General features: G+C 59.0%; 1 protein-coding gene across 1 annotated transcript in view; it reads right to left on the bottom strand.

Annotated features, from left to right (window-relative positions):
- Positions 1 to 4,908: 4,908 nt before the first annotated feature.
- Positions 4,909 to 12,532, bottom strand: part of KCNQ4 (potassium voltage-gated channel subfamily Q member 4) — a 72,578-nt gene continuing 64,954 nt past the window's right edge. Inside the window, exons 10-14 of the mRNA XM_065421617.1 lie at positions 11,854 to 12,071; positions 11,216 to 11,318; positions 7,622 to 7,753; positions 6,106 to 6,238; positions 4,909 to 5,127 (exon numbers count right to left, since the gene is read on the bottom strand). Of these exons, the coding sequence (XP_065277689.1) occupies positions 4,909 to 5,127; positions 6,106 to 6,238; positions 7,622 to 7,753; positions 11,216 to 11,318; positions 11,854 to 12,071 (805 nt within the window). The remainder of the gene's footprint in view (positions 5,128 to 6,105; positions 6,239 to 7,621; positions 7,754 to 11,215; positions 11,319 to 11,853; positions 12,072 to 12,532) is intronic.

The raw sequence follows: 12,532 nt of genomic DNA, 5'->3' as shown, positions 1-12,532 counted from the left end.
GTGTTGCTGAGTGTTGCATGGCCCAACAGGGAGCTGCGGGGACTTGCATTCCACCTCACTGCTCACTCGCATGGCGGAGCATTGCACACGGGACGTTGTGCAGGGCCCTGATGCTGGGTCCGTCGTGCGGTGTTGTGCTCGGAGGGGAGCAGGTTGTGCAATCTCCTGCTCCTTCCCTGACCCCAGTTCCCAAGGATCCTCCACTCCCTCTCTGAACACTAGCCAGCGATTCGACCCCAGCCTCCAGCAGGCCCACGCACTCCTCAGCCTGCCCTGCTCGTGGGCTCACTCTCCCAGTGGGCACGGACCCCAAGCCTTCGCTGGCTGCTCCTCAAAGACCTGATGAGCCAATCGAACTTGCCAGCGGCCCGAGGAAAGGCAGCCCCCGGGGCCTGAACACGCTGTGCGTGACACAGGCCAGCCTAGTAAATGTGCAACACCCTCTCCGGCGGGATGCATGTCCCTGACCCCCGCTGAGCAGCATTAGGGAAGCCGGGGCATTGCTCCCAGGGGCTCTCGTTACGTGCCAGGACAAGCCAGAGAAGAGGAGGTGGCGCGGGGGCGAGCCGCCTACTTGAGACACAGCGCGCTCCTGCTGGGACCAGACGGCGCCCTCGGGCAGCCGGGGAATGCCAAGTGCCCAGTGGCTGCAGCAGGGGAGGCTGGGAAGCTGCTGATAGCAGGAGGTGGCGGGGATGGTGTGGGGAGAATTGGTCCAGGTGCCTTTGCACCTGGCCTCCTGGGGGGGGGGGGGGATTCACATTCTTGAGATTCCTCGGCCCAGCGCAGCTGGCTTGTGGCTAGTAGCTCAGACGCCTGCGAGCCCCGGGGGATGGGTTTGGAGCCCTCCGTGCGCTGCACCAGGGGGCCGTGCTTCTGGGCTTCTGGCAGGGCAGGGGCTTGTCAAACAAGCCCGAGCAGCTCCGAGTTACGCCACCAGCTCCTCAGCCGGGCGCTGCCCCCCTACCACAGAGCCAACGGTGACGGTGTCCCAATCCCGGCAATGGTGAGTGTCCCCCCTGCGGGCGTCACTGGCTCCATGTCTCCTCTCCCCTGCCAGTGCTAGAAATACCCTGACGGCGCGCCCGGCCGACCCCTCAACTGTGCCACCGGGTGCGCCACCCCTAGGGAGAGAGAGTGGCCTACCAGAGCAGGACTCCTGGGTTCCATAACCAGCTCTAGGGCAGAGGAGGGTAATAGTTAGGGGTTAGAGCAGGGGCTGAGGAGTCAGGTCTGCTGGGCTCTATTCTACCGCTTTCTCGTGTGACTTTGGGTGAGTGACTCTCTGTGCCTCAGTTTCCCCATCTGTAGCTTAGGGGACTGATGCCCCACAGGGGGGGGGCTTGGGTGGTTAAATCAGCGTCGGCAAAGGGCTTTCAGCGCCCCAGGCGGAAGGGGCTATCATCTAATAAATACAATGCCTACCGTGGTGACGGGGGCTGGGAGTAGCTCAAGACCGGGGGCCTGATTCTCCGCCGGCTCAGGCTACCTGGGACTTCCCTTGAGCTGATGACCGATACCCTGCGGGGGCGGGGTGGAGCTGGCCTGGGACCCCGAAATGTTGCCCTCCAGGGTGGCTCCACTAGCATCGCTCTGTCCAAAAGCAGTACACGGCCGCAGTGACTCTGGCGTGGGTCTGGGGCGCCACCTACTGGGGCAATGAAGAAGCGACTGAGGCGAGTCCACCCCAGGTCCCTTACGGTCCGGGGCCGCCTGTGGAGGGATCGAAGAGGAAGAAGGAGGCAGGCAAGCAGCCATCTACGTAAAACTTTAATGAAACAAATAAGTTAATAAGTTAGTAAAGTGAGGTAACTATCTTCGTCTCGGAAACAAGGGTCGCTGGGAATCACCTGGAGGGGTTTCCTACATCTTCTCCTTTGGCCGAAGCCTTGGCCCCCCCAACCCCGACCGCATCCCCATCCTGTACAGACACGAGACATGTCTGCCCCGGAGAGGGGGCCGGCGGCTGCCCTCCCCCGCTGCAGCGCGATGGGTGCCATGCTCGGGGCAGGGGCCCGGGGCGGAGGGTCTCGGTGCACAAGTCAAGACAATGCTGGAGCATGCAAGCAGGTTGGGATGAGACTGGCTCCGGGCAGGGGTCTCCGCGGGGGCGGGCGGCATGCACTACCTAGGCATGGAATGCAAGCAGGACGCAGCTGAACGGGGAGGCTGCCCCCCATGCCCTAGCTCCGGTGCACGGCCCTACAGTAGGCGCCTCTCCCACCCCGCCGCCGGTCGATCCGGGGAGTTGGCTGGGAGCTGGAAGGGAGGGGCAGGTTATACTGTACTCACGTCCCCCCCACCCCTTTAGATACCTGCTGGGGCGGGTGAAGGGAGAGGGAGGTCCTTTTGACCTGACCTACACCCCCACCATCTCAAGAAGGTCAGGGAGCCCCCAAGGGTGGTGAAAGGAGGCATTGGTGGGGCCAGGGGCTGGCGAGGCCCCCGCTCTGCCAGGGAATGGCACAGCAGCACGCATGCGTGGGAGGGCACGTTCCAGAGCCAGGCTCTCTGCTGAGCACGTGCAGGCTGGACAATTGCCCAGCCATTCCCAAGAGCCACCCCTTGTACTAGCCTCCTTACAGGACAGAGCTGGCCCTCGGCAGCCTCCCCATCCCGCCCCACATCCCTCTCCAGCGGGGGGGGGGGGGTAGGATGCCAACCCTTCATGTTGAAATTCAAGAGCTGCTCTTGGCCACCCCGGAAGGCTGGTGCTGGATGCAACTTAACTGCGGGACGGGGCAGCGCTGCCCGGCTCTGCAGGGGTTTGCCTCGGACCGAGGGGCAGGGGGACAGAGCGCGCACGGTGACCCTGGAAGACATTTAACTGCATAGGAGGGGTAACGTGCAGGCACAAGAAACACATCCCACCTCTCCTTCCAGGCAGAGATCCTGCGTTAGGGGAGGTCTATCCCCCACCCACCCTCTCGGGAGCACCAACAGATGTGGGGAAACGGTGGGGTTCAGCTTGGGAAGAGGGCTCCGGGGTCAAAGCCAAATCCGTTCCAAGATGGATTTGATGTCACTGAAATCTCAGGGCTTTGGCCACCTTGGGCCAAAAATATCCCTCTTATGCCAGCGACCGTTCCTGTTGGATTTCAGTCGCAGCCCCACCAGGAAACAGGCCGGGGAAGGGGTTCTGAGTCCAGGCCTGACCCAGACAGCTCCAACGGATACTGAATAGTCCTGACCGCAGAGGACGTGCAAGGGAAATCAGGGCTCTTTTGGGAGCCAGAGTGGGGGCTAAGGCCCCCATCCTGCAGTGAACTCCCTTACGGCGCCCACGGGGGATCGGGGCCCAGGGTTTGAAATGAATGGGCTATCAATGGGGGGGAGGGCAGGATCTATGGGTAAAGCTGAGACGCACTCGAGCTGGGTGACTAAGGACAGCAGGTTCCCAAGTGAAGCCCCGTGCCCAGCTCTGACGGGTGAGGCTGTAGAAGGGGGCAGGGGAGAGAAGCCATCCAGTTGGGGAACCACCTCTGGGAGAACGAGCTCTGGAGATATCCGGTACCCTAAGCTACCAGTGCCTCCCGTGCCACTAGGAGATGTACGGAAGCCACAGCGGGCAAGCTGGGCCGCCTGAGCTGGGCAGACTAGACATGGTGGGGGGAGGAAGAGCTAACGCTAAGCTACAGCATCCTTATCCTCCTCCTGGCTGTGCCCACACCCACGTATGCACCCCCCACCCCCACCCGCCAACAGCCACGTGCAATGGACCAGATCCAGGCCTGCTGTTAACTCCACGGACTCGTGCAACAGGGCTGCATTTGGTCCAATGGGCCAGTTACCCCCTTTCAAGTCAAGGGCCTGATCCAAAGTTCGTCCGAGTCTGTCCGCCAGGCTCCAAAGGAGCAGTGTTTGCCCCGTGAAACCCCACTGACTCGAGCAGCCCCGGATCCGGCCCCAGGGGCGTGGGGTAAACAGCTATTGCCTAGGCCGACGGGCCACTCATCCGCCCCGCCCGTCGGGATCGAAGGTTGCATATTGAAACGCAGCCGTGCAGACGGTTCCGCTGTGCTTACTGAGTCACAGTCACGGCTGCCGGAATCGGAGCCCCCTGCTCGCTGGGAGACAGGAAACACCCCCCCGGCCATTCCCCAACTCTTTCCTAGGTCCGCAAGAAACCACATTCAATGGAGTCACAGTGCCCCTTGTTTAGCACTGGACAGTAAAGGGTTATCTAGCCTTGCATAGCTGTTAGTAAGAACCCTGCTCTGCCTCCCTGGAGGGGCAATGGCGTAGAGCCGCAGGGTGAAGAGATCAGAACCGCCAACCTTGGAGTTCAGAAGCTCTCCGTCATTCCATACCGTGTCAAAGCTCATTCCGAGGACGGTTCCCAGAGAGGCGCCCAGAAGAAAGACCGAGTGACAAGGCGCGCTGGCCCGTTGCATCCCTGGCCAACTCGCCCTCCCGCTGCCCTGGGGCAGCGCCACCCCAACCAGGGATGTGCCCGGAGAGGGGGATTTCCTCCGCAGAGAAGACTGCCTGCGGAGGACAAAGTCTAGAGAGGCTGATCCTATAAATAAAAGAGCTTCTTAGATACCAGGCGTTTCTCTCGTCGGTTTTGTAGGTTTAACGCTTTAAGAAACTCTCACTGCTGCATCCCCCGGGGTCCCGGCCCCAGCTGGCTCCCAGGTGCTGAATACTAGTTGCTTAATAGTTCCTGCTTGTGCACGGTCAGAAGGAAGACTTGTTCAAGTAAAATCAAGGTGAGGCTCATAGTGCATCAGGACGTGTTAGACGAGACCGCGTGGTCCCCAGCCCAGAACCTGGCTGGGTTCACGGGTCGGTCTTCTTGCCTGCTAGCTATCAGTGTGTCTGTCTACAAGAACGTTCACCACCAGGCTCACGACCGGTCCCCCCAGCTCTCCCCCGGGACCGCCCCACCTGTGCTGGGAACCCCTCTCAGTCCATGTTGGTGCTGGCCGACCTGGAGATGTTTAAGGTCTGCGCGGACACTGAGATGTCCTCGTGCTCTACGGGGCTGTGGTAGTCGGAGGTGATGTCTGGGTCAAAGCTGGGGATCTGCATGCCGGCCAGGGCAAAGGAGTTCGTGGAGCCTTTCCGCAGGCACTGGGAATAGAGGCCCAGTAACAAGTCCAGCTTGTGCTCTATGGATTGCACCTGGAGGGGACGGGGAAGAAGAGGAGGAGGATTGAGCCAAGCCTGGTGTAATCGGAATGGGGATTCAGCATGTGGGGAAGCAGGGGCTCCCCAGATTAAGGGGGGAGCAGGTTGCATGGTGAGGCAGAAGAGGGGGCTGGAGGGCGCAGTAGCCTTTCACTTCTAGCCAGTTTGGGTCCAAATCCCGGTCAAGTCACATGTGAAAGCATTTTACTAACATGATGAACTGAACCTGTGTAGGTAGAGATGGGGCCCATTTCATAGCTGGGTAAACAGAGAGATTAAGTGACTCTCCCAGGGTCACCTGGTGAATCTGTGACACAGGAACAGGACCTGAGGCTTTTGCTCCATGTGAGCAACTTCTATGAAGAAGCTGCCTGTCCGCCCCAGGAGTCCCAACTCCCAGTCCTCTCCTCTGTCCATTGGACCCCCCACTCCCCTCCCGGAGCTGGGCATAGAACCCAGGAGTCCAGGCTCCCAGCCCCCCTGCTCTAACCACTAGAGAACACTCCCCTCCTAGAGGGGAGGAGGGATAGCTCAGTGGTTTGAGCATTGGCCTGCTAAACCCATGATTGTGAGTTCAATCCTTGAGGGAGCCACTTAGGGATCTGGGGCAAAATCAGTACTTGGTCCTGCTAGTGAAGGCAGGGGGCTGGACTCGATGACCTTTCAAGGTCCCTTCCAGTTCTAGGAGATAGGATATCTCCATCTCCATTAATTAGAGCTGGAGATAGAACCCAGGAATCCTGGCTCCCAGCCCCTCTGCTCTTACCACTAGACGGCTAAAGAAAAAGAAAGTAACGTGACCTATGGTCTAGCTTCTCTTTCAACCGTAACAACCCCAGGATGTGGATGGCCAGACAGGCAGCCAACTGGTTTATCTCCGGCTGACACACAGGCATAGCAAGCGTAGGGGCCGGGCCACGTGTTCGGGTGCGTGCACGGTGCTGCACGCGCCCCCCCTGACTTCAGCCTTACTTGTTTCTCCACTTTGACCACTCGGCCCATCATGCTGAGCTCGTCCACCAGGTCGGCCTCCAGGGACTTTTCTCCCTTCTCCCGGGTCTTCTTATCGACAGTAATGGCTCCTCTTCCCACGATCTGGTCCACGCTGTGGGCGAGAAGAAAGGATGGAGGGGCGGAATGGGGGGGGAGCAGAAGCTCAAGGGCCTTATTGCCAGCGAGAATCAGGCCCGGAGATGTAAGGCCCAGCAATCAATGGGAGTTTGGCCTGTACGTACCTTGGAGGGTCTGGGCCACCTGGCCTCCTGGTCACTGTCACTACAGGTTGGGGGGAACCCACCTTTTCAGCCCGAGGGCCAAACAAATCATTTCAAGCAAAATCAATAGGGAAGCCTATGTGGGCTCCCTGGAGTCTCTGCACGTCTCCCTTTTCAGGGTCAAAATTCTGCTTGACACAGAGGGTTTGGTTTTGATTTTATCCTTTTTTGGGGGTGGGGGGGTTGGGGTTTTAGGGGTAGAAGGGGTATCAGTATAGGGGTTTGTTGGCAGAAGGGGGGTCAGAGTAGGGGCTCAGGGTGGAAGGGGAGGGCAGTATTGGGTTTTGGGGTGTCAGTGTTTAGGGGTACAAGGGGGGGTCAATGTCAGGGTTTAGGGGTGTCCGTGTTGGGTTTAGGGCAGAAGGGGTCACTTTCAGGGTTTAGGGGTGTCCATGTTGGGTTTAGGGGTGCAAGGGGATCAATGTCAGGGTTTAGGGGGGTCAATGTCTGGGTTTAGGGGTGTCTGTGCTGGGTTTAGGGGTGCAAGGGAGTCACTGTTAGGGTTTAGGGGGTCAGTGTCTGGGTTTAGGGGTGTCTGCGTCGGGGTTTAGGGATACAAGGGATGCGAATGTGACCCTTCTCCAGCTGTCGCTGGCTCCCCAGATGGGCCATCTCCTCAGGGAAAGCACAAGCCTTCTCGGCCTTCAGTGAGGTTCGGACGTGGGCCCTTTGCGTCTCAAAGCGCCAGCCTCTGCTGGTTACGCTAAAGGGCGAAGGCCCAGATTTTTAACGGTGCTTCGGCACTGCGCTGCCTAAGTGATTTAGGCACCCACGTCTCACTTTCAACATGATTTAGGTACCAAGGAGCCTCAATCCCATGGGCTGTCAATGGGCTCTTGGCTCCTAACTGCCTACGCCACAATGCACATACCTTTCAACGGCTGGGCCTAAGGGCTCAATCCAAAGCTCACTGACAGTGGGTGGCCTTTTCTCACAGATTTCAAAGGGCTTTGGGCCAGGCCAGGCTGGGAGCAGAGTCAAAGTCAAACCTCTTCTCTGGCCCTGCCCTGCATTGGGTGCATGGGGGGGTCACAGAGTCACTCTCCCAGCATGCGTGACGGCAGCTATTGAATTATGTGGCACTGCGTCCTGCCTGGCCAGGGGCTGGGGAAGCAGCTATGGGACGGGTCCCTGTGGGGCTGGGAGTCGCTGTCCCCAGCAGCGGCCTTGGGCAGCGGGACCAACTGGGCTGGGCCCTTTGTGCGTCAGCTCACCGTGACTGGAGGCTCTTGATGCGGCCCAGCATGTCGAGGTGGCCGGCTGAGTACTGCTCGATGACGTCCTTGACATCGTAGGGCCGCAGGGTCTCCTTGAACTTCCTCTTCGCAACTAGGAACTTCAGGATCCTGCCAGGGCACAAGCGGTTGCCTCAGAGAAGGGCGGTGTGGGGATGGGTCTGAGCAACAGACGTGACACGGGTCACCGCCCAGCTATCTCAGAGGCCCTAGGACCCACCGGGACGGCTGAAGTCCAACAAGTCCCCAGCGCTCTCTTTAAGCCCTGGTCCCCGGGGATGGGACAGACTGTCACCTGTGGAACTCCCCACCACTGGAAGTCTGGATGACCCCGCAGGCCTTACCACCTTCACTGTAAGGGCGACCTCTTGGCACAAGGGCTTTCCCCTTGGAGACCGTGACTACAGACTGGTCTGTCATCTGTTCCAGCTCCCTCAGGGTGCAAGTTACACTCCTTGAAGTGACACGATTGCACCTCTGACGCCCAGAGGTGCGGTGTGCAGCCAGCCGTGTCCGTCCCAGCCGCACCATTTCTAGAGCCTGGGAACAAACAGGGACACTGCAGGTGTTGGGGGAGGAGGGGAGACGATCTCTCTGGCCTTTGCAAGATGCCGAGAGCAGTTACTGGATCTCCGCTCCCCTCTTGCCATGGGAAATAACCTGCCTGCCTGTTTTCCATGACAGTGAAACCTGCTCTGGGAAGGAAGCAGAGGGGAAGAGAATAACCCAGCCTCTATCTAGCAGGCTCCCAGCACCCTGGCTCTTTAGTCAGCGGCTCCTTGTCAAACGACTAGCAGCAATGCTGCTAATGCAGCGGAGGGAGAGATGCCGGCGGAGAGGGCTCATTAGCAGGGCCGTGATGGAGGATTTCATAACTCCGCAGACGGGGGTGTGGAGGAACATCTCTTGTGCAAACAGGCATCGTGAGCCAGCACAAGCCACAGCTTGCGCTCTTCCAGCTTGTGTTCAGTGGCTTCAATTAGCTGGCGAGGTTAGCCATGCCTATGCTGCAGGACCAAAGGCCAGCGCTGCGGGAAGGGATGGTGGCACGCACCGGCCAGGGCTAGGACATGTCCCAGCATGGAGGAGCGCCTGCTGCTAACTCAGGAAAAGGGAAAAGGCCAGGGTTAGATTTCTCCAAAGCTGCCCCCCGGTTCCGTGCCAGCGAACGGCAGGCACAAGAACTGTCCGCAGGCAGGTACGTGCCCGGTCTGTGGGGGCAAAGGACTATTGGGATGGTCAGGTCACAGCAGCTGATCTTGAAAAATGTAGACAGAATTGCACCCGCGACTGTTTGCATCCATGATAGAACCCAGGAGTCCTGACTCCTCCCTCCTCCCCGCTCTAACCCTAGACCTCACTCGCCTTCCAGAGCTGGCAATAGAATCCAGGGGTCCAGCCCTCTGCTCCCATCATGAATGATCTGGATGAGGGGATGGACTGCACCCTCAGCAAGTTCGCAGGTGACACTACGCTGGGGGGAGAGGTAGACACGCTGGAGGGTAGGGACAGGGTCCAGAGGGACCTAGACAAATTGGAGGATTGGGCCAAAAGAAATCTGATGAGGTTCAACAAAGACAAGTGCAGAGTCCTGCACTTAGGACGGAAGAATCCCGTGCACTGCTACAGACTAGGGACCGAATGGCTAGGCAGCAGTTCTGCAGAAAAGGACCTGGGGGTCACAGTGGATGAGAAGCTGGATATGAGTCAGCAGTGTGCCCTTGTTGCCAAGAAGGCTAACAGCATTTTGGGCTGTATAAGTAGGAGCATTGCCAGCAGACTGAGGGACGCACTTATTCCCCTCTATTCAGCATTGGTGAGACCTCATCTGGAGTACTGTGTCCAATTTTGGTCCCCCCGCTACAGAAGGGATGTGGACAAATTGGAGAGAGTCCAGCGGAGGGCAACGAAAATGATTACGGGGCTGGGGCACATGACTTACGAGGAGAGTCTGAGGGAACTGGGGTTATTTAGCCTGCAGAAGAGAAGAGTGAGGGGGGATTTGATAGCAGCCTTCAACTACCTGAAGCGGGGTTCCAAAGATGATGGAGCTCGGCTGTTCTCAGTGGTGGCAGATGACAGAACAAGGAGCAATGGTCTCAAGTTGCAGTGGGGGAGGTCTAGGTTGGACATTAGGAAAGACTATTTCACTAGGAGGGTGGTGAAGCACTGGAATGGCTTACTAGTGGTGGAATCTCCATCCTTAGAGGTTTTTAAGGCCTGGCTTGACAAAGCCCTGGATGGGATGATTTAGTTGGTGTTGGTCCTGCTTTGAGCAGGGGGTTGGACTAGATGACCTCCTGAGGTCCCTTCCAACCCTGATCTTCTATGATTCTATGATGTGTTCTGTTCTCACAGCATCTACTTCACTCCTCTTAATGCCCTACTTCACCTCCCCGTTAGAGAGCCAACATGTTGTATGGGGGATATTTCAACCTATCTTCCCCCACCCCTTCTCCCAGTCTCCCCCACCATGCTCTCTGCAGACAGGAGCATTGCTACAGCCTTGGTACCCCAACCCAGCCAGAAGAGGTGACTAGAGATAGCGAGGTCCCTGTTCCAGTGGCACTGCCGTTAGCAATGGTTCTATTCAGGACAGTCTCTTCAAATGGGTGGCGAGCGGCCAGGGAGGCCTGGCTTGTGTCTGCAGTATGGCACGTGCAGACCAGAAAAAGAATTAACCCGGACACATAAAAGCAGGAAAGCTCCTGTGACCAAACCAGCGTCTCCACCCACCCTGCTCCCTGTCCGCCTGCCCCTGTCAATCCCGGTGCTGGATAGCTCAGTTCCCCAGGCTCAAGTGGCTACGCTGAAGCCAAAACGCACCTGCTCAGCAGAGCCATTCATTTGTGTCAGGGACCCTTACCGGGGAACAAAACTGTTGGTGAATCACTGAAACAGAAAGAGGGGGCGAGACTGGCCAGCCCTCAGCGTGCACAGAAGCTGCAGCTCTGGCACGCAGGTGCAGGGAGTTCCGAGGATGGCAAAGCCCACCTGGGCAAGAACCTCAGCCCTCCCGTCCCTGCCAGAACCTCGACCCCCTGAGGCTCGGAAGGAGCAATGGTCGGGCTGGCATGGAGACGAGGGGAAATGCCATTTGCTGTCGGCACACATTGGACACCACCCTGGCTCAAAATTCCCAGCGTCTGGCTCGAAAGGGGCCTGGGCTGGAGCAAAGAGGTCCTGGCTTGGAACACGAAGAGCTGGACGCTGCAGAGGGCTGGTGCATGGACTGTGGAATGGGCCACTCTATCGTTTGAGGGTTTCAGGGCAAATTGTTAGCACGGCCTCAGAGGCTGGGCACAGAGCTTGCCTGCTCTCCTCCCCCATCACCCTCCCCACTCGCTGGCTACCCCGACCAGCCCGAGACCTAGTTTCCCCACCGCAGCAGCCAAAACCCTAATGAAGAACCTCCGAGAGCCCACCCAGGGGCAGCTGCCTGGGAGAGGCCCCAACCCAAACCTCCCGCAGGATGGAGGTGGCCAACGATTGCCAGGCCTGCTCCCTGCCATGGGCTGAGAACTGGTACCGGTGGGCGGGTGGGTGCAGGGATGGCTGGTGAGCTGGACTCACCTGACAGCCCGAATGAGCGTTTTCACAGCTGGCATGATGTCCTCGAAGGTCAGGTCGCACTGGTAGCCCTTCTCCTCGGTGCTCTCCTCCACCAGGCCGTCAACTGAGGACAGAAAACAGGGACTTCCCATAAAGGGCTGGGGACGTGCTTCCCCCTTCCCAATTCAGGTGTGTTACATGGGGTGCAAATCTCCCTTAGAGCGATCCTCACCCCAGTCCTCTCTCCGCACATGCACGGGTCTGGGTTCGAGGTCTCCTTCGGTTCACCATGAATAACATGGGCTCTACACAGTTCAGCTGCGGGTCCTGTGGCATTTGCCACCAGGCTCCTCTCTAGCTCCTCCCAACTGATGACCTCCCAGCATTTCAGCATCTTCACAGGCTCCCCATCCCCCTCTTGGGCAGGCCCGTCCCCAATCCACAGAATGGGGAAACTGAGGCACAGAGCGGCGGGTGACATTCCTGAAGTTGTGCAGTGGGTCAGTGGCCGAGAAGCCTGGCATCCTGGCTCCCACTCCTGCGCTCTAGCTACACAACTGCCCATGGAGGGGGGGAGAGTCCATTCTGCAGGGCAACTCACATTCGAAAGGCTTGGGTGCAAAATAGAAATGGGGGGGGGGGGGGCGAATGGGACTTACCCTCCACCGGTGGCCGAGGTTTGAGCCTCAGCGACGCCCGGAACCTGGTGCGGTCGTTGAAGCTCCAGCTCTTCTGCACCTTGGTGGGGCTGGAGGCCTCCTGCACGTTCTCGGTGCTGGGGGAGCGGCGCATGGGCGGGGCCAGGTGCTGCTTTCCCCGGCTGCCCTGCCTCTGCGAGTTGTTGAGGCGGATGCGGTCCTTGATGCCCATTTTGTTGCTGCGGGGCGGGGGGGAAGGACAGCCGGCATTAGCCCGGGGAGGGGGAGCTGCCGCTCAGCAGGGAGGGAGGCGGCGCGGAGGCCGGGAACCTGGAGGGGCACGTGCGGCGTCTTCCTACTGGAATGGGCCAGACCCTGAGCCCCTTGCTCTGGCCCTCTCCAGTGACGCCACATGGAAGAGCGCAGGCTTTGCCCTAGTGTTGGGGCTCGCCTGGAGCCGGCCCCGGCCACAATGGCACACGAGCGCCTGGCCTAAGTGAGAATCCCTGGATTGGGCGGGGAAGTCGGATCCTTGGTGCAAACTTTGCAGCTCGGGTGCAGACTCCAGTAGCTGGTGCAATTAGCAGCCATGGTGCCACCTCGACTAGCTGGGAAGTGTGTGTGTGTGTGTGTGTGTGTGTGTGTGTGCACGTGTGCACATGTGTGTGTTTATAGGAGCGTGATTCCGGAAAGCACTTTA

Source organism: Emys orbicularis, chromosome 23 (assembly GCF_028017835.1).
Source record: "Emys orbicularis isolate rEmyOrb1 chromosome 23, rEmyOrb1.hap1, whole genome shotgun sequence".
NCBI lineage: Eukaryota > Metazoa > Chordata > Testudines > Emydidae > Emys > Emys orbicularis.
This window is presented reverse-complemented; position numbering and strand designations above follow the sequence as displayed.